Source organism: Barbatula barbatula (assembly GCF_947034865.1).
Source record: "Barbatula barbatula genome assembly, chromosome: 11".
Classification (NCBI taxonomy): domain Eukaryota; kingdom Metazoa; phylum Chordata; class Actinopteri; order Cypriniformes; family Nemacheilidae; genus Barbatula; species Barbatula barbatula.
The window spans coordinates 4,485,664-4,512,241 of NC_136774.1; the positions used below are offsets into that span (position 1 = coordinate 4,485,664).

Below are 26,578 nucleotides of genomic sequence, written 5' to 3' on the forward strand. Positions count from 1 at the left end.
CCTCTGACCACCGCATGAATCTATTATTAATGAAAAATCTTTCCAGCTTATGAAAATGTTAAATACACTATGTTGAGCGCTGTAGACCACTGCACCTGTTTTACAGCTAATTTGCACAAATGTATTCGATGGGAACATTTAGTATTTTACACATTTAACTTAAAGTACATAAATTACCAAAAGTGTCCGAAACACTGAATTATTAAGAATACTGGCCTATTTAGGCATATTAATAGCACTTTTAACTCGCACAGGCCTATAACTTATTTTTAAATAAACATATTCGAATAACCTCCTACTCATGTAAAAACATCGCGATTTTTTATCAGTTAATTAATAGCTTGATGCGAATATTTGTATTACCTTTTGGGTGATTTTTGCTCTGTTATTATAAAGGAAATTGCATCTGAATTTATTGATTTCATTTGATTAAGAAAACTATTATACAATCGGCCCTTGTTGTGTTATTAGATATTCTATTGTATATTTGAAAGGCAATGTGTTTTTATGAAGTTAACCAATTGTAGCCAGTTACCAAAAATAAAGAAATCAAAGAATGATACATGTTATAAATTAACAGCAATATTTGATTATTTATTAAATATACTGATAAATGAATGCTCATACAACTGTTTTAAAACAGAATTACCATGTGTCCTGAATTACCATATATTTTAATGAACTCAAAGCTATAAACTGGTTGTCAATTGTGCTGGGTGTCAAAATGTGCAGTAGTTTGGGGGTAGTTTTAGTTTACTATGGGTACATGGTCATAGCTTTCTTTCACCCCTACAGTTGTCCCCTAAAGCTGTCTCTACAGTAAATCTTTTCAGGATCTGACAGAAAGGAAAGAGCCATCTTGACCCCCTCATGATGCTTTCAAGTGCTTGAGGGTGATGCATCATCCATCATTTAAGTGTCAGCAATCCTCTGTCTGTCACAAGTATGCGCACATACGTGCAAACATATGCAAATATGTGAATTAGTACAAATGTATAGAATCACAGACATTTTTATGCAAACATTAAACAAAAAAAAGATTTTGTGTTTGTGTCCGACCATTTAGATTAACAACAAAGCCATAACATAAAATATTTAAATTTGGCTGATAAAAATGATTTGTTGATATTATATTTGTGGGCAAAGGTGTGTGGACTGGTGTGTGTGAGTCCTCAACCTTTCAGAAACAGAAGGCTATGGTATGGCAAATCTGGCTGTGCACTTCAGCTGATTTGACAAACAGTTTAAAGTGTATCTTGAGAGATGTGTGAGGGTGGGTCAGAGGTCAACATGCGTGCTGAGTGGACCACAGCATTGTGTAAAAGCCAGAATTGTCCTCTATTGTGTCAGGGCACATGGGCAGCTCTTAGTTTGATCTAAAAAAACAAAATTACATGTTTGCTGTGCAAATACTGTAGATAATGTCTGTTGTCCAATATATTCTTAAAAACACATTCTTACAGAAGCAGACCACAACCTATATTCTTTATCTTTAATCGGCGCCAAAATGCATTTGTTTTCCATTTCTAAGTTAGGTTCACTTAAATAAAAGAATCCCACCCTTGACAATAATAGTCACCCAAATGACCTGCACAGGACATATTTGATAAATATAGAGCAATTTACTCTGTGAATGACAGCCATAACCTAAAAAATAACCATTAAAACAGTGAAATGCCCTACAGACAGTTAAGTCATGTTTTCACGGACCTGAACACAAAAAACAAATGTGTAAACAAGTAAATAAATGATCCAGGTTGAGATTTAAAAGGTTACTAGCAACATCAGAATTTGCTGCCCGTCTGCATATTTTCATACGTCTCATACATTGTGCATGCTCAAATAGAACAGCAAAGTACAAAGTTCAATGAATTATGCATTATTGCATTGTGTCATTCCCATTGTGTCGCTCTGAATAAATAATGTTGCTGTTGTTCAAACCTGACTTAATGTACAAAAGATATAAATGGGTAAGAAAAGGTAAAAACAACGAAGTATCCCAAGGAAAGTAAATAGAAACCATGTATTTAGTAGAGCAATTTTAGCAAGAGATATTATTCTCCTGTGGGCTCAGCAGTGGCCGCTCATTGAAGTGAAAAGACTTTAATAATTGGGTTATGTAGTTGAAGTCAATTGGTGGTTGTCAGTCTCAAGGGTTGCTCATGTGTTCCTTCTGTCCTCCCCTGTTTGTTAGGCTTGTGTTTTACGTGTCAGCATCAAAAATTATGGTGGCCACACCGGTTGCCACTGTTAGCCAAGAGACAAAAGCTAAGACTTTGGCTTGGCCTGTGAGTCAATCATCTTGCTTTCAACAAAGACTAACTGCCTAAAAGTGGCAGAATAATAGCAGGGAGAGAATTCTCCTGCATGCACTTAGGCATATGCCCTACACGTAAAAAGTGCTACACTTAAAGGTAAAGTTTACTTATGTTTTTCCAAAAATCTATGACCTTCCTTTTCCAACTGAACATGAAAGATTTTTTTTTACAAACCTTACTCTCTGTTTGGTGTTTGGACAACACATTACAGCTACACTGACTTGTTAATTAGCAAGTAGATGAATGGGTCAGTTTGAAGTCAAGAACAGTTATGCTTCTTCAGTAAATGGTGACAGAAGACCGAAAATTTACAATAAAAGGTGACCTACCCTTTAGTCCGAAATTTAGTATGAGTCACAATTCACGAATAGTATGTCCGAAACCTCAGTTTGCAAAAAACAGTTGGCCAGAAATACATGGATGGCCTACTGCTTCTGCTGAGATTCGTGAGTGTGAAAGTGAACTTTCGCAGTTCGATGGGCACTGTGAACGGAGTAGGTAATAAGGGAACATGGATACATCACTTCGCCGGAAGTGGAAACAAGTCCGAAAAACAACGGACGAGTTTGCTTATGCCTTTTGTAAAAGTGTATTTAATTATTGTTAATTATATGAATACTGTGGTTTGCTTCAGGCCAAAATGTTTTTATTCTTTCTGTAGCATGTTATTATTTAGACTACACACTCGAGATGATGAATGTATTTATCTTTATATTTTATTTGCAATTAAAAGTCTTCATATGCGTGTAAGGATTCATCCATTTTGCTATTATTATACAAACAAATACAAAAGTGGTAAGCAGCAGCAGTTCTTTTTAATTATGTAATGTCAATCAACGTTACCTCAGCAATATTTAAGGCTGCTCCACATAAGCAAAAAAGCAGGATGAGACCGACGCGACCATGGGAACACATCTTCACATAGTTGACCAAATTAAAATTTACTTTTATATGGCATAACAGTAGAGTTTTAAATAATCAAAGCTGCATCAATCAAATAATAAATACAATCATAAACAAAAGTTAAAATGATATTGATGATCATATACATTACATAATGTGGGTTTGTTTATGTATATTTCTAGTTAAAATACTCCAAAACTCGCAATTGCCGTTCTTTGATGACGTTGCAGCGCATTCCAATCGTTTTTTAAGTCCACTTCAACAGCTATCCCGTGTTCAGGGAGTAGGGAGCAGTGAACACTGCGTAGGAACCCTATCCAATGGAACACAGCTAGACTGACAGGACAGAAAAAAATACAGTGGTTGATTGTGCTCACCTGATCTTCATTTATATGACCCACAGCCAGGTTGTGATTTTGGTTGGAGAGGGCTGTGCGCACATATTTAAGCCAGCTACCACTGAACTCCAGAGCTCCATCCAAACAGAACTTCACATTGCCTATGTTGTCCATAACCTGAAGCAAACAGAATTACAAATTGTATTTTAATAGTGCTGTTATTAAAACAATTGTCATGTGATTGCAGTATGATGGCTAACATTAAAGACCAGTGGCTGACTGCCAATGGCTCCCAATAGCCTCTCAAAGACTCAAAGCTTTGCCTTTGGCCTACAATACAACCACTGATTCTGTACCCCAAAAATAACACTAGCTAATTCAGAAATATGTACCCTTCAGATCCTTATGCTCTGCTAGTGAACAACATCTTGTGGTGCCATCCCAAAGAGTCAAAATCACTTTTCAAGCACCTATTCTGGAACTGTACCACAATGGTGGAATTACTTTGCCTGGCTACAAGATAAGTGGAATGTTTAGACATCCTTAAGAATCAGCTAAAGACACTTATCCTTCGTCAACACCTGACCCAATAATAGGCCACAATTTAGTTGTTGGAAAATGCATTTTATATGAATAAAGTTGACTTGAGCATGCTGCAATTACCTGATTTAGAGTAATTTTACCAGGGTTAGCTAGATTTAAAAATGATAATTGACCACCCAAATTAAGACGACCATGGTATATCACTACAGGTCCTTTCATATATTTATATGCATGAAAACATGCAGTTTAGAAAGGCATAAACATAGTAGTTTCTATTGAATATAATAAAAAAGGTGGACTAATGAAGCAAATATTGCTGTCATTCATGAACTAAGGTTTCCCTCATGCCATTTTCCTAATCCCGCATTCGCACCGGCATTAGCACCTCTCAGGTGACATAAACTAGATGGTAGAACTGCTTTAAAAACATCCAAAATCTGAAGGACACCACGGGGGGTTTTGTATTTGTTGTATGTGAGGGTTTCGTAATAATTGGCATAATGAAGACATAAATTGCGAATAAAAGAGCAAAAAAGACGTTTTTCAAAAAAAACGGCCTGTTTAGTCATGATGCTGCAAGAATGCTGCCTCTGACTGGAAAGTTTTTTTATTTAAAATTTACTTCAGCGTGGACAAAAAATAGATCATCAGTGGCCCATAAGAAATATATCTAAAATTAAGCCGGTGATTGGATAGATGTGACATTTGGGTCACATCTGTCCAATCAGCTGCTGGTGAAATCATGTCAATCATTTTCATTTACGTCATTGCTATTGCTAGACGGAATTGTGGCAAAAGTTCAGAAAGAAAGTACAGTCGAGCACAAAAATGGAAAATACAAAGGTTAAAAGAATACGTGAATAAGATAGCAGCAGAGGAACTGGCAGCTCGCACTGTCTAACTTCGGTGCTGCGGTTGAAACAACAGGGGGATCCTCCTCATGTCATAAGTTATATTTCAGGGAGTTATTCCACAATGAGATGCATATTATATACAGGTTGGTTTTTAATTATGACTTAGTTTTATACACCGTTGATGTTATGCACAGTGGTTTGTGTCTCAGTAAAGATCCACCAAGGCGTTTTAGGGGCCGTTCATATTATTCATATGTTACTGGAGTTTGTGCTCTCGTGGTGTTCGCTGTTGCAAAGTAACCAGGAATGTAGAGGAAACACTGTGGTATTTGCTGTCTCAATGTGTTTGTATCCGAGTGCGATTGTTCCCGATGACCCTCGCAGCGTTGGTTCAGTGTCTCAGCATGATTCAATCGAACCCTGATGCGTTTGCATTTATCTTACATTTTACATATTGTTTTGGCAAAAAAATAATTGGAATGAAGGAAAAACCCTGCACATTGCAATTAGTTTATTGTTTCACATGACATGCTTCGTAGTGCCACATTGCAATTCATTTTATTTATTTTCGTTTAAGACTGGTTGTCTTAAAGCTAAAATCACAGCTAAAATCTACCCACATTTTGATTTGGAGAAAATCAAACAGAGAATTGCTTTCTTATAATTCTCTTCACAACACCACCCAATTTTTTATTGCGAAGCACTTAAGCTGCTGCAAAGGCCTATGAGGGCTGGTATGCACGGCCTTCTACAGTGCTCTCGTCTCCCCCAGCAGACAGACAAGAACACAGCAACCAAAGACGCCTGACTTTAAAGTTTTATTTAATTAACACTGCATATAGGAATTTATAGCCTGTTTAATATTTGACCTGTGTTTCTCTCTCCTTATCTTGGGTGTGTGGTTCTAGAAAATTGTAAAATGAGCTATATAAATAATATTTTATATAATAATAAAGTTGACTTGACATGCTTATGTTTTAACGTGGTGTTTCACATGGAGCGTAACATAAGCCAAAAGTTACTCAAATCCAACATAAGCAGTCAGACTGAAACAGATTTCCAGAAATGCCATGGCGCAAGAGCAACTGGCTCTTAAAGGGAATGAGAGATGAGACTCTGATTGGTTTACTTCACATTACACCCCCCCAAAAAATATGAATCATTAAGAGAATTGGGACAACCCATTTAGACCATGTGCCCAGGAGCATCGACCGTTTTCCTGTAGTTAAACTAGCAAATGTGGATTCTGAGTGCACCTGCGCCGTGCGCTTTAGACCATGCGCTTAGATCGTTAAAATAGGGCCCAAACTCTGTCATAGCTTATTGCTTACTGACTGCTTTACAATGCTGTTTGCTCAATCAAGTTAGAGGACTGTAACTACCATTCTATTCTTCGGGTTACAGAGTTGTCGATCCTTGCCTACACAGACATACCTACAATGGACCATATAAATTGTAAACTGTTGTAAATTAGACTTGACAAAACTTCATTAATGGAGGTGCTAAGGTGCCTTTCATTCTTATGTGTAAAACAGGAAGGAATAATTGACACCTATGTATTGCCTACACATAATTAATACATCTACATATCAGTAAAGCATATCTGTGTTATTTTCCATACAAGGCTGATGTCGATATTTAATTCAGAAGCCAATATTGACCAATAATATCTGTGTGCCGATAATATTGTGCATCCCTAATATATATGCAAGATAAGGATAGAGTTGAGTGTCATCCGGCAGCTAGAGGGCACTCATGTATGGGGGCAGTAGAGGCACAGGGACAGACCAAGGACTGGTCAAACACACTCTCGTGCTCCACAGTTAAACTGTGCTTGACCAATTGAAACTCAGACTCATAATAAGATTTCACCCAAACTTGAAAACTAGAAACGGCATAGCATAAGCAACTCAAAACACTCTACATGGAAGCAGCACATTATATTAATATATATATACCTTAGAAAGTGTAAAAACATGAATCATTTAATATCATTTTACCACCCATATGGCCTCGCTTATGACAGCAGAATAGAAAATAGTTTAGAGACAGGTTTTAGAACATTTTTGCAAACACACACTGATTATGGTTTGCATAATGACGTATATTATTTAGAAAAGTAGTATAACACACACACATACACCTGTGGCTGTACACCTCTTAAGTATTTCAAGCTGACCCAAGTCCAGACACAACACACACACCACTGGCAAACCAAACAACATCATATACTGTATATAAATATATAAGATAAGAATTAAAGTTAGATGAAAATATAAACAAATTTATTACATGTTCCCTATTTTCTATAAAATGTCACATTTGCCACCATTAGTAGCATAGAAGATGCTCTGTGGAAAATTCTGAAATCACACTGATATTACTGTAATGGTTCGGTACACACCATTTGCAAAAGTACAGTGTCTACCACTCAAATCGAACACTGCAGAAAAAAGGTGAAAGAAAGAGAGTGATAGGGAGCCAAAAAAAGAGAGCCCATTAATCATGTTTTAACCTTACTTTGGTCTGGCTAAAGAAGAGAGAGATCTGGATGTCTAAAGTTTATTTTTGTGTTGACAGATCTTTCGAGCTATTTCAAACGACTTGCTACAGTGTACACTCTTGCTCCAGACATACAGCAATAAAAGTCAGGCCCCTGTTACACTCTGCAATCACAAACCACACATACAATCCAGGTGTAATTTAAGCAGTTCATCAGTATATTAAGCGTGCTTGTCAAATAGTGCTTGATGAAAAACATAAAAAATATCTCCACTCAACTTAATCAACTCTAAGCATCGACGATGGTATCACAATTTTTTTTCCACACACACACTAAAATACTGGTAGGTTACCCTGGTGTTGTAGGTGTATGTTAAAAAGCCGGGGTGCCGGGCACAAAAACCCTCACCCAGTTCAGATTGAAAGGTTTTGTTCACAAGCACACACGCCAAGCCTTCTAATACCATAGTGACTTGGTTACATGGAGCAGAGATTTTTTATTTCCTTCCTCCGGTGCTGACTCTGATAAAAATAATAAACACACAACACAGTACCATTATGTACAATATGAAGAGCCATTATACATACTCACTCCTGCCACTATGCAGTATGTGTGTGTATGGGAATGTACAGGTGTTGTGTTAACAAGCCAGCAAAGAACTGGCTCTCCTGGACAAGTCTGGTTTCTCCAAAGTTTTTTTTTTCCATTTAAATACATTATTGGAGTTTTGGTTCTTTGCCACTGTCAGACGCTATGTGCTTGCTCACTGGGAGCCTGCTGTAATAAGGTTTATGGCTCTATACTATGTACTATATTTTCCCAGGAATGCTATCTGCAACCCATGATATTATTGCAAAATTCTTTTTGACGTGTTGATAATATATCTAATGTATCTTTAGCGCATCTGATAGACTTGCAGTACTACCAGGAGAGTTGTATGTTGTACATGATGCATATATGTGCTTTATACGTGTCTGTGTATGTATATGCTTTTGCTTTTTCCCATTACCTTTTCTATTTCATATTGCCTTTAAGGTTTGTCTTATGTTCTATGTTCAACTTATGTTGTTGTTCTTAATTTTGGTTTTCTTGTACAGCTGCTTTTGATGCAATGCAAATTGTAAAAGGGCCATAAAAATAAAATTGATTTGAATGTTAAGATACGGTTTGTGTTTCACATTATAATTTTGGTGACTCTTCATTTTGCATGGACAGGCTCTGGTTAGTTAAAAAGTAAGCAAGTCTGGCTGGCTGGACATTCTCATAAAACCACATCTGGGCTGTAATGTTGCAGGCCAATGGTGGGGCGGTGCTTCCCTGCCACAGTGGAGTGAATGAGCTTTCTCACTGTCACTCCAATAGAGCAACAGAACTGTGATGGAATACAGACAAACACTGAATAGATCTTGTCAAATCAATAAATCCTACCAAGAGTTTTGTTTAGAGTAAGACTAAACGAAATTGTATTCAAGAAAGTTTTTCTGGTCTTGACCACAGGGACCAATAGAGTCAAAAGCCCTTCCTGGTTCTCTCTTCTCCAGATCCTAAATGTGCTGTATTTTTATCTTTGAAAATGGGCCACATTTTTATTTTCTCCCAAGCACTTCTAAAGCTGTTTTTGTGCGGTGCATTTCGGATACAGGGTGCAATCCATTTTTCAGTGTTTGCCTGTGATTGAAAATTAAAACACAATTATACAACATCATTATGTAGATTCTAAGATGGCATTCTACATATAATTTTGGAGCCTGCCAATCAGAGCACCAGAGGTTTTATATGGTTGACAGATAAGCATATATGATTTTATATCTGCTTACTCACAAAGTTAATACAACAATCTGTTTAAAATCCACAGACTTATTTCATTTACAGTTATGAACTATTTTAGAAGGTGTAATAATTTGAATGAACTGAGCTGAATTATTAGAAAAAGCAATAATAAAGCACAATTGATAAACTTAATCATCACCGGTGTGCAAGCAGATCGTACCAAAATTAATGAAGTTCATACAAAGAGTTAGGCATCTCGTAAAGTCGTTACGAATTGCTATGAGATTGGGTTGTTTAACACCCATTGTTTTTGAATCTTTTTTCACAAGTCTTTGTTGGAGATCAAATTATTAATTCAAATTGATTCTTGCTAAGAGAAATGACAGAAAAGTTTTGTGTCATTATGTCAGACTGCACTTCTGTAATGAACCCCCGTGTGTAATTTATGGGTTCTTGTTAAGGCCTGCTCAGGAATGGCACAATTGCATTATTCGTTATTTCTTTACTGGCTGGCTTTAGAAGTCAGTTTTTTTACAGCCAAGCTTTATGATATGCATTTAGGGCAATTAGGAAGGAGATATATTGACTCATTACTACAGAGCAGGTGCAGAAAGTGGCATGTTTTGGGGACTGAAGGCTGGCTCTAACTAAACGTGTCCCTTTTTTCATTTAATGCCTAGTTGAGGCATATTGAGGCATTGAATCTGTTTTATGGTCAGGATTGGAATGTTTAGCTGTGAATTGCAGATCAAATCCTGTACATTTTAGGTGCTGCAATTCACATTTACAATACGTATGTGCAGGGGCACAACTCTGCGTAGGGGGAGACCAAAACTTTGTGTTAGGTAATAGTCCATTTAAATTTTGGTTACAAAATAGCCTAACATGTTTATTTGCAATGTTTTTTGAAAATAAAAGTAATAATAATAGAAAACATAACTTTACATTCAATTTGTTTCATGAATTTCATATGGGGTGTTAAAGCACATTAAACGTGCATCTGCCAGGTTGTAAACACTGGCACATCTTGCATCAGGAGTGATCCTGTGTAAACGGAGTGTAAATGACTAAATTATTAAAATTATTTCATTTATTAAAATTATTAAAAGGATGCTAACTTATTGGGATAATAAAGGCATACACCATACCATAATCCATGGGTGTTCAAATAATGTTTAAAAAAAGTGTTATAAAAAATAGCACACAAGTGGAAAATTTTAATACATTAAGGTAAGAACATCTAGATTACAGATCCAGAGGACTAGATCGGATCTGCAATGCCATCCTCGTTGGGGTAGGTTCTGTGGCTGCCAGAACGGCCGTCTCGCCATGGGCGGTGCCCCGGGGCAGCGGGCAGTTCTGCTGACTTAAATGCCTGTAGTCTTCACTGCACAATGCACCGTCAAGTGGAGAGTGCTGATGGCTGCGAGATCGGCATGACGCAACGTCAAGTTGACGAGTTGAGGACAAAAATCCTCAACGGTGTCACCAAACAGTCCACCTTGCACGATGGGCGCATTAGGAATCTATGCAAGGTTAAGCTATATCTCGGAACATCAGAGTGGACATCGTATGACCCAGTGCGCTTTCCTTCACCTTTCAGTGGCGGTGTCCAGTTTCTGAATGATGTCAGGTCATGTTTTCCCTCCAATTCCAATTCATCCTTGGCTTACAGGATACCCATGGAGTGAAGAGTGGAGGCAGCTTGCAGAACTCGTAAGGGAGTCTTGGTCGACCTGTCCAGGGGTGGCAGTCTGCAAGTACAGATGTACAGTGACTGCATGGTCGACCTGGAGTCGACGTATCCCTTAGCTGCCCCCATGTCGAGAGAAGTTAGGGCGATGGAGCTCGTTTTGACGTGAACATGCCTATAAGGGGGTGTTCCAGTTCTTGGCGAGCTCCTCGTGCACCTCCAGGAAAAAAGGTTCTGAGGCAGAACGCGGTTGACACAGAAAGGGAACTACATAGTACAGCATAATTTAACAATTGATATGAATTCATCATGAGCAAATAGCATTAATAATCGCCATGTTAAGAGCATTTCATAATGAGCAATATTTTTATATTTCTAATAGATTATATAGAATCAGTTCTGGTATAAATGGCATGTTTGTTAGAATGACTTGTTTATACCAGAACTGATTCCATATTATCTTCCCAATTAAAATATTGCTCATTATGCCTTAACGATCTGATACAGTATGTGATGGAAAGAGGTAAAAGAGCGAGTTTGGAGAATCGGAGAATGGGTCTTCCGTGTGGAAACAACATGCTTTACTCCACAAGCCACTGAAGTCTCAGTTTATATCATTATAATATTACATATTACTCTTTCGCTATTCCAATCAGACACTGATGGCGGATCTAGTAAATAGACGCTCTGTAAAAATTAAGCATTAAGATGAAGAGAAAGACATCTCTCCTCTGTACCCCTCCACCCAGGAATTGCGCCCGTGTGTGTGTGAACAAAAGTTTGATTGTATTTTAACTTAAGTTGCAATGAAACCAATTTTTAGAGTTTAATGCAGTGCTTGAAGGTGGAAAAAAGGTTCCAGTACTCTGTTGTGAACTTTGGCACATGCTTATTGTTACCACATTTGAAATTTCTAGAAGGATAAAAGCTTATTTAGACATATTGCTGGTACAAAACGTCAGAGGACACCTAACCCTACAGGCTGAGACTGGTTTCTCCCAAAGTTTTTTCTCCATTTATTCATCATTGGAGTTTGGGTACTTTACCACTGGCGAGCCGTCAGGAGACTGCTGATATTAGACTAGCTTAGGGCTCTGTATTTCCACTAACATTGCCTTAGTAGAATGGTCTCACTCTTAATACTGTATTTTTAACCTTCTTCTTGCTTTTTGTTGGTTTTGTTTTCTTTCTGTAAAGCTGATTTGAAACAATGCAACCCTAACAAAGTAAAAGCGCTACATAAATACAATTTTATTGAATTTACTAGTGGAGCCTTTTGCCAAACTGATTTAATGATGTAAAATATAATTTTGACCAAAATAAAATCATAATTTCATTATAGTTCTGACGTCTATTGAATTCTTCTGTTAATTAAATCCATCATATATATATATATACAGTCATATCTTATGCCTTACATGCATTAAGTTTACACTAGATACACTAAAGATTAAAATAGGAAAATGCTGGAACTGCATATGGAAAGAAATATTCTAAGTAAGCAGTTAAAAACACTTTCATCACACTATTGCATAATACCAAGATTATTGAAGAAATATTAAACAACACATTAAAATCATTACAAAACATACAAATGAGATCGTATAGGATGATAGGAATTTACACAAATGAGCCACTTGGTAAAACAGGTTTTAATTCCCATCTGATTGCGTCGATATATTTATACATATTAAAGATATCGCGTCTTAAAATATGTTCGATTTAAAAGCGTGCCGGGTGACACGAAAAACGGTTGTGCTGACTGACAGGAAAAAGGGGTTTATTCCTGTACATGAACATAAATTAATAGATTCCCATTCGTGACAATGTCACTAATTCCCGCGAGACTGTGTTGAAATACAACAATTCATTAGGCATCTTCTGTCTATTTATAATAAAACTGGATTTATATAAAGCTAACACTGTGGATTTCTTCTCAAATAAAATGTACCCTTTTATTCACGTACCTCATCACAAGATCAAGGCCATTAAAATGAGTGCATATATAGCCACTGATGGCTAAAGCACTAAACTAAATGACTCTCAACTGTGAGCTCACATTGACTTTGAATAATGAGGCTAATCATATCCCTGCCCCCTGTGTGGGGATAAGGAAAATGTGCCACACATGGGGTAAAATGACACAATTCTCTAATTGTAGCCAAGGACTTTAACAGAGATCTGTATCCATTGACTTCGACCAGGAAATGACACCGGTCAATTCTTATTCTGGCCTCTTCAACAATTCATGGCTGGCTCTTAAAAAGAATACTGTAATTATAATAGCCAGAGCTTCACAGAGCGAATACATAAGAATGTGATTATTAGAGAAATGAGTGCTTTTTGCTTTAAACATCAAGAGCAGTTGAACATGTAGAACTCAAAGTAATCAAGAAACCACTGAGTCAATTGCGTTTTCAGACCAAATTGATCAGAGCATGATTAGTGTCTTAAGGTTTCAGTTAAGGGACTTTTGTTTTGAGTGTTTCAAATACCTTAACCAATCACAGTCTCTTTATAGGAAATGGTTCAGAAAGATTCCTCAATAGGCTTTACTTTTAAATGTTCTTTTATTGTGACACTTTCAACGTATGTTTACAGTAGCTTTGAAAACTTGCTTTGTTTAATTACTAAAATACAACTATATATAAGCATAACAATAATCCGTTCATCATGAAGTTTGTTTTTACAAAACTCAACCCGTCTGTCTCTTTCCTCTCTAACAAAGCATTTAGAAAATGTGTTTATTGTGTTTGAAACTGTGCAAGGCTAATATTGTAAAAAAAATCCTGACTGCAATACAAACTATATCTTCATACATTTTGTGCAGACAATAACAACGAGGACACTAAAACATTTCTTAAGATCCTTACAAAAATCATGAAAAGATATGAAGTTAGAGCTACTATAGAAAAAAATGTGTAACTGAAAAATATAAGCTCTTTGTGTAACTGTTGAAAAAAAAACTTTATTTTTTTGAGAATAATTGAATTGTCTTATTTTTTATCTGTCCACCTTTTGCTTGATTGACTGATTAGGGTTGAGCTTAGATTTTTCAAGTTGTCTCAGATATTTGGACCCCACTGTATTTGCATGTATACAAAAACATGTGAACCACAACCCTCAGCTGTACCAGAGACTGTAAAAGTGGCCACAATAAAAAAAACGGAATCCTTTGTGTGTCGTTGGGCCGCTCGCCTTCTCTTTACATACAGGCGCTGCAGTGTAGTGCATGGTTTCAAAATGGTACTTTATGAATACTGGATTACTGCAAATAATTGTTTAAACTCTTTATATTTCTTAGCTGTCCTGCTGTCAAACAAAAAAGCTGCAGAGCTTGGTCGTCCCTTTGGCTTGATTCATGCATAACATGCTCCATCATCTTGTTCATCTGCCAATTACTTTTCAATATATTACTGATACTGTAGGTTCAGGCTAAGTGAAAGTTCCTTTGCCCTAATCTTGAGAAATGTTTACAGCTACTGATGACCTTAACCTCTCGGCCGTCTGGCCTTAAGCTTCACCCTTACAAAAGACTTGTCACCCCCTCCCAAAAACCCTATGATGGATTCTCAAAGAGACATGGCCTCTAATGGAGGCAGATAAATCTGACAGCCCTTTTAATTAAGCCACATGCCAAATACAGGAGGAGAGCCATTTTCTCATTGTTTAACACAGTATGGGGAACACACTAGTCAACCCCCGGGACGTGCATTTATTCAGCCCTTCGATTGGAGATGAGATGAAGTTGGACAGGTGGGGGCTGCTTAATGTATGGACGCCACAATAACGGGTCTGACAGTAATGGCCAATGCTTGTGCATTAGGATGATTGCAAGGGCCGCAAGTGCTTTCAGACAAACCTAATCCACCACATGGAACAGTGGTATGATCAGACTCTCAGTTCCGTTAGAGACAGCAGGAGAGCTCCTATAGTAATCAATGAGTGTGGTATGAATGATGGAGCAGAGGATTGAAGTTTAAAAATTATTGAAGCAATCTTAAGCATAAATTATCTTTATACAGTATGTTAGTCTTATTAGGGTTAGGGTTTAGTTTACAGCAATACAGACAACGATTTTCTCTGTTAGTTAGTTATACTTTTAGTTAATGGCAAAAGACTATACACACATTGGGACACATTAATCCGAAGACATTAAATGTGCCATTCTTTGGCTGTTTTAGAAGCTTTGATTATGTTTTTTTGTTTTTTAACAATGTATGTTTATGTTTATAGTTTCAAAAAACACTTTATATTTCACAAATGTATTAAAGTTTTTTGTTCACCGCTGTCCCTCTTCTCACAAAAGGATTAGATTTTTTCCGGTTTGCAGTTATTCAAAAACTCTGAATCATGATATCATCTATACATCTAGTGCAGTGTATTCAATTAAGCGGCATTTAACCGTGAGTTTGTTTAATGCAACCAATGGCTCACTCCACCCTTCCTTTTTGAATCACTACAGCTGACAGAGAAATAAGATGTTGTCATGTTTTCACATCTTTGCCGAAGGAGATAACGTATTTACGAAACACTCTGAAGAGCAGTTTGTCCGTTTAGGGCTACTGTAGAAACAACATGGTGAAGTGGGTGAAGGCGAGTTCAGAGAAGTGTGCCAAGAAAAGCAATCAAATGTGTTTGCAGTGCGACTTCACATGAAGTTGAAAGCAGTGCTACAGCAGTCTATTTTTTTTATTATAATGAGCATCATTATGCATTGTTTGTTTCCACTGAAGAGTTTCGTTCCAAATAAGATGAGTCTATTTTCAAGAAATTTCAAAAATTATGTTTTTTATTATGTTATCATGTTTTTGTTGTGTTTTATTGTGTTAGTTAGCTGTATTTTTTAGTTATCATGGGTTAAATCAAAACCAACAAACTGCAGTTAGATTGAGATTCATTGGAATGCACGGTAGAAAACGTCTTGATTACGGATGTAACCTGGCAAATGGTATGACGTGCCAGTCTCTGCCCCGTACATATGGGTATAAAAGGAAGATGACGTGCCCATTCATTCACCTTTTGGGCTGAGGAACCTGGGAGGATACCTGGGTCGCTGGAGCTGGCGAAGCGTTGTGGAATAAAGGACACAACGTATCGTTTCCTCCATCGGGGAACTGAGGGTAAATCCCAAACCAAGACGTTCCCTTTCTGTCGGTCTCCTGCCGGCCTAGGCGAGTCATGGGTGCACTGCCGCGAATCATGATCTTTCAGTGAAAAAGGTAAGACAGCACTTGAATAAGGGCGAGGGCTCTTACCATCACATGCATTGGCCTTACTACTCTGGATACAAGATGGCCTCCTGGCACCGTGAGGGACACTTGGAAGCGCAGGAACCTTGAGAGAGGAGCATATGCTATAGAGGACACATCCTACCCACGGGAGGTGTCATGTGGAAATACACACACGGTATCACCAAATGGGGAGAACTCATGGGAGTATGGTGCACGACCCCGACCGGGGTGCACTGAATGGTGGAGTCCACCATGGAGACGTCACAGGTTCACCAGCGGGGAACCAAGAGTGAGGAATACATCAGACGGGATGACCCCATGGGGGAATCAGAACATGTGGTGCATCAGCTCAAGTAAACAGGGGTTCTTTTTTACAATCAAGAGGTGCGCGTGAGCAGGACTCGTGAGCAGTGGTTTGCATCGTTGCCGGCAGTTTGTTTGTATCACTTCACTTGCCATTTCACTTGTTTTAATAGTAACCGCCCTACGTAACAACCAAGAATACTGCTTAACTATTGATGGATCTTCCATAAAACCCTCATCTTCAGCTAAGAATCTTGGCTTTATATTCGATAGTACTCTGTCATTTGAGAACCAGGTCGCCAACACCTGTAAAATTGCGTTTTACCATCTTAAAAATATATCTAAACTATGTCATATGCTGTCACCATCAGATGCAGAGAAGCTTATACATGCCTTTATGACATCAAGACTAGATTACTGTAATGCACTATTAGGTGGTTGCCCTGCAGGCCTATTACAAAAACTCCAACTGGTCCAAAATGCGGCAGCTCGAGTTCTTACGCGTACAAAAAAGTATGAGCATATTAGCCCGGTTCTGTCAACCTTGCACTGGTTACCTATAAAGCATCGCATAAACTTTAAAATCTTGCTTATTACCTATAAAGCCTTGCATGGTTTAGCTCCTCACTACTTGAGAGAACTTCTAACGTATTATAGTCCATCACTTGCACTACGCTCTCAGGTGTCAGGTCAGTTGGTAATACCTAGAATTTCAAAATCAAGTGCAGGCGGCAGATCCTTTTCCTATCTAGCGCCTAAACTTTGGAACAGTCTTCCCTGCACTATCCGGGAGGCAGACACACTCTGTCAGTTTAAATCTAGAATAAAGACACATTTTTTTAATCTTGCATACACTACACTATCATAATATATATATATATTTCAAAGATCTAAGCTGCACTAGTTAGATCAACCGGAACTAGGGACACTTCCAATAACAACTGATGCATTTGTTGCATCAAAGAGTGCAGAACAGTACTCTACTCTCTGCCAGTCTTGTCTCATTGTTCCAAGGTTACCAGAGCGGGCAGGATGCAGTCCAAGGTTACCAGAGTGGGCAGGGCGCAATCCATTCCCAGACCTGACAAATGCGGACGAAGGATGTGGCGACTCTACAAAACTTCAGTCGCTATTAGATTATTAATGATAATTTTAAATCTAACTTTTTTATTATGCCTTGTTGTGCAAGCACTGTCGAGCTTGTGCAGAGGCAGCAGTTTTTGCCAGAGGGGAACTGGAATACCCTGGTTAGGTTTTTTTCTCCTCCAATGGAGTTTTGGGTTCCTCGCCACCGTTTGCATACTGTTTTGCACTGTTTGCCTGGCCGGGGGGGCTGCTAGAATTTGATAGTCTTATTTAATTAACACTGCATATAGGAATTTATTGTGTGTCTGATATTTGACCTGTGTTTTGACTTCCATAACCTTTTATGTTTTACTTATAGTCAATGTTTTCTTGTACAGCTGCTTTGTAACAATGAAAATTGTAAAAAGTGTTATATAAATAAAGCTGACTTGACTTGACTAGTGTATTTTATTTGTAATATACATTGTTACTTATCACTGTTGTTCCTAACTGTAACCAAAATTGATAGTTAACTCAGCACTGTTAGCATAGCATTAGCGTGCTAGCTTGCTTTCTGTTAACACTCTTGAATATCATCTCACCTTCTAGTGTGCTAACTGTTAAAGCGTATATACTAAGATTCATCAAGCAACTTGGTAAATTGGAATTACTCTTCAAACCCGGTGAGTTATGGCTTCTCCTCTTATTATTGTTACTTGCACCTCATGTCAAATGTTTAGCTTAGCCTTCTCTGTCAGGGACGAGGGCTTTACAATGCGATAATTGCAGGGAAATAGCTAGGCTGACAGAGTAGATCTCAGAATTAGAGTCTCACATCCAATCTTTATCTGAGGATAGTAAGAGTGTAAGGACCATAGAAAATACTTGTGATGCAAGCAACCTTACCGCTTTCAGCTCGGTTCTGGATAAAAATCCCCGCAGCTGGGAAACTTTGTGACTGTGAGACGGCGTAGTCGCAGATCAACCTGCTGAAAGTGCCCTAGTTATTGGTGATTCTATTGTTCGGAACGTTAACATAGATGCACCAGCCACCATAGTCAAATGTTTACCGGGAACCAGAGCCCTGACATCAAGTCAAATTTAAATGTGCTGGTTAAGGCTAATGGTAAATTTAGTAAGATTGTATATTTGCAAAAATGATGTTCAACTCCGTCAATCTGAGATCACAAAAGATAATATTAAAGGGGTGTGTGAGCTTGCAAGCACGATGTCAGACACTGTAATATTGTCTGGCCCCCTCCCTGCTTACCGTGGTGGTGAGATACATAGCAGATTATCATCACTAAAGCAGTCATTTAGTGATGATAATCTGCTATGTATCTCATCACTATAATCTGCTATATATCAGTGGTGCCTGCAGAATGATATCGTTTTTATAAATAGCTTGAAGAGTTTTGGGGCAGACTTGACCTGTTGAAAAGTGATGGTCTCCACCCCTCCTGGGCTGGTGCTTTTCTCCTGTCTAGAAATATGGCACATAGTCTTAATGCTAAAACTTGACTCACTGGGGCCCAGGTCAGGAAGCAGACAGAATGGCATATCCAATGGTCTGCATGCCGTCTCACATCGCAGAATACACAAAATGCACAACATGCGATAATCCTTTCTCCCAAACATCATAAAATAGAGACTGTGTCTGTCCCCCGGACATCAACACCTAATACTAAGGATAAAACATCTTTAAAATGTATTCTGGCTATTGAATATAGGCCTCCAGGGCACCACATAGATTTAATTAAAGAATTTGTTGGGTTCTTATAAGAACTAGTACTGGCCGCAGACTGAGTCCTTATTGTTGGTGACTTTAACATCTATGTAGATAAAGATACAGATGCATTAGGAATGGCTTTTAAAGACACTCTTAACTCCATTAGCGTTAGACAACATGTGTCAGTAACCACTCACCTTCGTAATCATACTTTAGATTTAATACTGTCTTATGGTATAAATGTGGACGACGTAAAAATCCTTCAGCAGAACGAAGACATTTCGGATCATTCTCTGGTATAATGCTTGCTTCACTGCCCTTTGGCTGCAAATCAAACTCCTTGTTACAAATATGGTAGAACAATAACTTCAAAGGTGTGTTTCTTGATAATTTGCCTGAATTGTCTCAAATCTCTAGCATGAGTAGTAACGTTGAAGATCTTGACTTTACCATTTAATATTTTAACGCCACCTTCTCAGAAATGCTAGACACAGTTGTTCCTGAAATTAGAGGTATTTCCTACAGCATGGCAGGGTAGTATTCGAAAATACAGGAAAGCCTTAAAAACATCTAGATCCACCTACATTTTATCACTAATAGAAGAAAACCAGCACAACCCTAGGTTTTTATTTAACACAGTGGCAAAATTAACCAAAAGTAAATCGTAAGCAACTTCTGATTCTGTATACCAGCATAGCAGTGATGAATTTATTAACTATTAGAGAAAATATTATAACTATACAACCAGAAGTGAAACACACAGAACTAACAACTAACTACAGCGCCTCTAAGGAGATATTGCGATTATTTTCTACATAGATCTAAAATCATAAGATCATCTAAATCAACTACATGCATACTAGACACTATACCTACAAATCTACTAAAAGAGATGCTCCCAGAAATTATAGATCCTCTTCTTAGCATTATTAACTCATCTCTGACACTAGGACATGTGACTAAAGCATAAAAGGTGGCTGTTATAAGGCCCCTTTTAAAACATCTTGACCCTGGAGAACTAGTTAACTACAGACCTATTATGAATCTACCTTTCATATCTAAAGTTCTGGAAAAAGTAGTCTCAACTCAATTATGTTCCTTTCTCCAAAGGAATGACAGTGTGGATTTAGAGGACATCACAGTACAGAGACTGCTTTGATCAGAGTTACAAATTATCTGCTTTTGGCTTATGACCGAGGTTGTATCTCCTTGTTGGTTCTGCTAGATCTTAGTGCTGCATGGACACCATTGACCACATCACGAATGAATGAATGAAATGGATCTTATTTATCCGACTGTTTTCAATATGTAGAAATAAACAATGAGGTGTCACGCAAATCGCAAGTCCAGTACGGTGTACCACAGGGCTCAGTCTTAGGGCCTATGCTCTTTGCATTATACATGCTACCTCTAGGAGGTATAATAAAGCAACACAGAGTTAGCTTTCACTGTTATGCTGATGATACGCAACTTTATATTTCCTCAAAGCCTCATGAGCAATTCCATCAAATAGTGGAATGCATAGTCGGTATAAAAAATGGATGAGTAACAATTTCTTATTACTGAACTCGGACAAAACTGAAGTGTTACTTATAGGACCGAAAACTGCTCTACGTAACAACCAAGAATACTGCTTAAATGTTGATGGATCTTCCATAAAACCCTCATCTTCAGCTAAGAATCTTGGCTTTAAATTCGATAGTACTCTGTCATTTGAGAACCAGGTCGCCAACACCTGTAAAATTGCGTTTTTCCATCTTAAAAATATATCTAAACTACGTCATATGCTGTCACCATCAGATGCAGAGAAGCTTATACATGCCTTTATGACATCAAGACTAGATTACTGTAATGCACTATTAGGTGGTTGCCCTGACATTGACAAAAGGACATTGTATGGTTTGCAATGTTTGATACTGAATTCTACGAAAAGCATTTTGCGCAATTAATGTATTTCTTTTATTTCACAATAAATCTGCTCTATTCTATTTTTTATTGTCTAGTGTGAATGACTGAAAGTAGGAGCTGCAATTTAGACACAAAACTATCTGTGCATGTAGTCCATTAGAACCTTGAGATAAGTTGATGAAATTGCCTAAAACTAAATGTAAGCTTATTGTAATTTATTCATAATTGTCAACATAAAAAATAGTTATAGTTTTTAATTTGTGTCAATGTTAAGTTTTTATTAATATTAAGCAAAAAGCAAAGGTTTAAACCAAAGCATAATTTAATTTATTTTTAGTCTAAATAATACAATTAACAAATCCATGACGCATTTTTTTTAAGTTTTTCTAAAGTATAATTCTTTCTGTGTTGTTCATGCTTGCTTACCTCTGGTTTTATTTCTGTGAACCCACTGACAGCGCTATAGGCTAAAGCTTAAGCAGTAAACAATTTGGTTTGTTTTTGTAGCTTCAGCTATTTATTCCCATTATGTAAACTAGCTTATTTGGATAAATGCGAGACACAAAGGAAGCTGGTTAATTAATCACATAGGACTCACAGTCACAAACTTAAAAGCCCCCAACCTTTCATCTGTTATGTACATTCGTCTACAAAGACACATTAGCTAACAAATCCATTATAAGCATCAAATTTATGGCACATATTAAATTATGATATGATAATAAATAAATAAAAAATAGCACTAAAAGCACTAAACAAATTCAACAAAGGTGCTAAATAACAAAACAGGTGTTTGGTTGTTGACTGGGACAGTGCTACATACATTGCACGCCGCCACATCGATCCTCACAGCAGAAGTCACCCTGCTAGGCACATAGCGGTCTAGTGGCAGCATGCAAGATCCACAGCATAACAACATCTAATAGTATCCGTTTCAGAATCCTGCTATCATTCTACTATTCATCTCAGTAGCCACATTTCCCTGCTGTTCTTTACAATACATACACGCGACCTTAGCACATTTACACAAATAGATACATGCAAACAGAAAACATCACCTGCAACTGAAAACATTTACTTAATAATTTAACACTATTCTGCAGTCAATAACATTTTCATAAAAACCGCAAGGGCAGAGTGTAGAATGGATGCAGAGGAATACAACAATTCCAAGATCGATGGAGCAAAAAATTGGGTTATTGAGTGCTCACATTTCCTGCTAGACACAAAGAAGAGATGGGGAGCACAGAACCGGGAGAGATGGGGAGGGGGGGAATAAATGAGATTATTGATGTTACACGTCAAAAATAATTGCTCAGATTTCTGCTCAAAGGAAAGAAAAAGATGCTGATGGATTTGTTGATCCATGAGAAGGCTTCATTTTTTCAGGTGGCGTTAAACCTTTCATATTTGATAAAAAAACTGTATTTCCTTTTTGACACCAGGAATGTTTTGCAGGAACAGTTACAGGTTCCTCTCTTAACTTGCTCAAATGAAATTCAGTGTTAAGGACAGAAACACATAGAGCCGAGGGACATTACTTGATTAAATTACAGCAGTATTGTGATATAAGGTAGTTAAAATTATTAAGTGTGGCACAAATGCATGGTGGCAGCACATCATGGACACAAATGAACCTGATCTTCAGTCTAAATCGCCACATTCAATCCATCTTTAAGAATGATCAAATGTTGTCAAAATGCAATTCATAACGTTCTTAGTCTTTATTCTAAGTTTGTAGTGAATCTTAGTGTAAGTAACATTTTTGACACTGACTATACAAATAATAATTCATTTTATTTGGTACAGGCATTTAAAAGTAACCTTATTGTTTGATGTTATTTTTTACTGCCACAGTAATGCATCAGTTCCATACAACAGGACTGTGTCTTTGTAATGTGTCAGCCAAGCATGCACCAAGACTGCAAACTTTCATAAGGTGTGTCCCAAATTGTGCACTTATAATTTGCCATTTTGTAGAATAAATAAGAGTAGTTTGTTTACAGTTGTGAAGTTCAGTTTAAATACCCGGATGATGCACTTATTTGACTGAAAACAACAAATGTGGAATACAACATTTCACACACTCAATGGTCGAAGTTTCGCTTGCGTAGCTGAAGTGAGGCAGGGCTAATAGCAAAGTTCCTGAGGAATGGCACTTTAATCTGATGATGACTGGTCATTTTGTACAAAACAGAAAAAAATGAAATCAAAAGTACAATGTACAAATTGATTTTTTTATTGACATGCATTGTATTATGCAGCTGACGTCATTTGCTCTTTGTCTGTTCTGGTTGGTATAAAACTAAGTATTCTATTTGGGACGATTCTACCTTTCTAAAGTTCATACACTAAATCTCGATGGTAGAGTGCATAGTATATAGTTTAAGTGCATAGTGCATAAGTATTTTTATGTGTGTTTGCCAATACTGATGTACAATAAGCTGAGCTGAGTGATTTAAATTCACACTTCGGAAAGCGATCTGAGCTGAGAGGTGGACCCACTGGCCGAAACACCTCCTTTGACCTGACCATCTGAATAAAAATGTGCCTACACACAAGCAAAAGTCTGATCAGATACAATTTATTAAAACGTTTCACTGCCTGACCACTGTGTGTGGCATCAATGAAAACATTTTGCTATGAAAATAATTACTAAATGAATCAATTGTATGGTAATCCAAATCTTCAGAATCCATACGACCACGAGGAACAGAATAAAATCCAAGCCTTTATTACGCGATCTCATCTCCATCCTAAGCAGCGACCGTATGCAGCAATACTGGCATTCACAGGCTCGTTAAATTTCAAACGTTGACGTCAAAAAGCTTTTTGCGCCATGCGTGTTTGAATGAAAAAATGCACACATTCATCAGGATTATAATTTCCAGAGATTATCAATCTGTTCTGTTCCTCAGACAAAACTATTATATTACACAGGTGAGGGTCAGAGAGTCATTTGGACTACTTTTGTTACTGCTTTTGATATTTTTGCAATAAATACATTATTGTGATTGCACTTATCTGAGATAACATATTTACAAAAACGTGTTGTTAAGAAACAACATTGTGAATTCCATGCAAGGGGACGTACAGGGGTTGTACAGTATGTACCCTATATAGAAATAGCTACATGTTTCTAATGTAAGATACATTAGAAACATGTTAAAACCCATTATAATTTTGAACTTTGTCCACACTGGATGCGGAGCAACGCGACAAACACATTAAGAACAAGCATGTTTGTCGTGTCTCGTTGTACCTGTCGCATCTGGTGTAGACATGGTGTAAATTAATAAAACATAACGCTTCATTGTGAAAGGTCTTAATACACCTCTGAAAACATAGTTATTTATATTATATTATATTTCTGTCAATAGATCCTCAAACAAAATGACATACTGGACCTTTAATCCTTTTGTACTAATTATAACAGTACCTAATATTATTTTGAAAAAATTTCATTTGTTGTGTGTTGTGTTTTTTTTGGTCAAGGCAGTACACTAAACCAAAATCAGACCAACATTATTCATTATTATTATAAGAGTTTTACAAAAATATCTCTGTCAAACAATATGCAAGGCAGCATGGAACCACAGATCAAACAATCTCTACCTGATTATCCGGTCAAATTACACAAAACCAAGCATGACAGAATCTACAAGCTACTGGAGGAAGGCTCTGCTAAATAACCAACCTAATAACATTCAAAGCAAGGCCATGGCCAATATACTTATATTGCTATCAATACATTTACAGGCAGTTTCAAAGTAACAACCTACTGTAATCAAATGTTACTGCGCATGCATGGTTTTTTTACCTCAATTTAACTTCCGGTACACACAAAAGTACAGCGGCCCTGTAGATTATTTCTGATAACAAGCAAAAGAAATAACAAGTGAATTATTTGGCTAGCACATTAAAAGTATGTCTAGCCAATATTATTTTTGGGTTACCAGTAGAAGAACCGTTACTTGGCTAAACTTAAATGTGACGAAGTTAAAAAACTTAAGAAAATAAAAATACATATATATTCATTAAAATTCAAGAAATTGTTGATTTAATACAATGATTATACAATAAAATATTATTATAAATATATTAATATAAATCAATAAAAAAATTAATTGTTATATCATTAGCCACTAGCCAGACATTAACTTCGGGCCATGCGCGTACGTCCGATGAAACTATGAACACTGCAACCGGAATTAGAAGCAAAACATTTTATTTATGTTTCATCTAACCTGCTTGAAGCTGCCTTTTGGAGTTGTAAGTGTTTGAGACAAGGAGATAACTTTACAGGCTTCATCTCGATGGCCAAATGTTTCCAGGCCTCGTGTTCAGCTCCCTGGGGCACTTCCTAGCCCTCTCGGTTTACCCGTGAAGGGGGCACAGTGTAATCAGATCACAGTGGTCACTCATTATCTCCTGTTGCAAATCTCCTCTTTGTAAAGCTGACCATTTTGCTATGAAATATGTAAAATAATTCAGCCAGGGCCACCTTTTGGCTCAGGGTTTAGTAAAAATCTCTCATGAAATTTTCAAAGTGCAGCAATGCTCCACAGATACAGATATGCCGTCGTCAGCTTTCAGGAAGGGGGAGAATGGTCCATGGCTTATTCGATTGTATCTCCCAAAATCCCTAATAGCTCTTACCAAAAATCCCCTTGAAGGATGATTGATCCCATGCTCAAAACATAATTTCAGAACAAATGATAAATGTTTTTACCTTTCATTTGTAAGATTTCTAGATCAATAGAGCAACAAACGCTCGTTACTTTCCTCTTTCACAACATCATCTCTTTTTTCCAGAATGGTCATAATAATAAGTAGGCCTTAAATTATGATAATAATTAAAGCATTATTATTATTATATAAAAATAGACTGCTTCAGTATAATTTATTAGTGATGCTATATTGAATGAAGGCCGTGGTTCCCTGGTGAGGCTCTTAGATTTGTATAAACCGAAAGGAGGTGGATAGAAGAATAGGGAATTATTTGTGCTATGCTGCATATAAAGTAGTTTATTAACAGATTATTGCTCCAACAAGCTTATAGTATATCTTTATAGCTTTACCAACCATTTCTGTACAAATTATAAAACATTGATGCTGTAAGACTGCATAACATGAATGATATTTTACATAAAATAGCCCTTTTCACATAAATGAAACATTTAATTTACATACACGCATATGAGTTCCCTTTCTGTCAGTCTCTCGACGTTAACAGGCACGATACCTGCGTCACATGTCTGGGTCTCCAGCATGCCTGAAGTAGGGTTTGTGGTAAGGTATTGCGGTCACGGCTGGCTCACAAAAACTGGGGAACGCTCCCTTCGAAGTGCTCGCAGCAGATGAGCTTGGTCGCCCTGACTTCCCTTGACTCTGTAGAAGCTAAGGGCAGTACCCAA

The 26,578-nt window shown here is 37.3% G+C and overlaps 1 protein-coding gene across 1 annotated transcript in view; it reads right to left on the reverse strand.

Annotated features, from left to right (window-relative positions):
- prdm16 (PR domain containing 16) overlaps nucleotides 1-26,578 on the reverse strand; it is a 197,077-nt gene that overhangs the window by 23,858 nt on the left and 146,641 nt on the right. Inside the window, exon 4 of the mRNA XM_079466960.1 lies at nucleotides 3,599-3,736. Coding sequence (XP_079323086.1) covers nucleotides 3,599-3,736 — 138 coding nt within the window. The remainder of the gene's footprint in view (nucleotides 1-3,598; nucleotides 3,737-26,578) is intronic.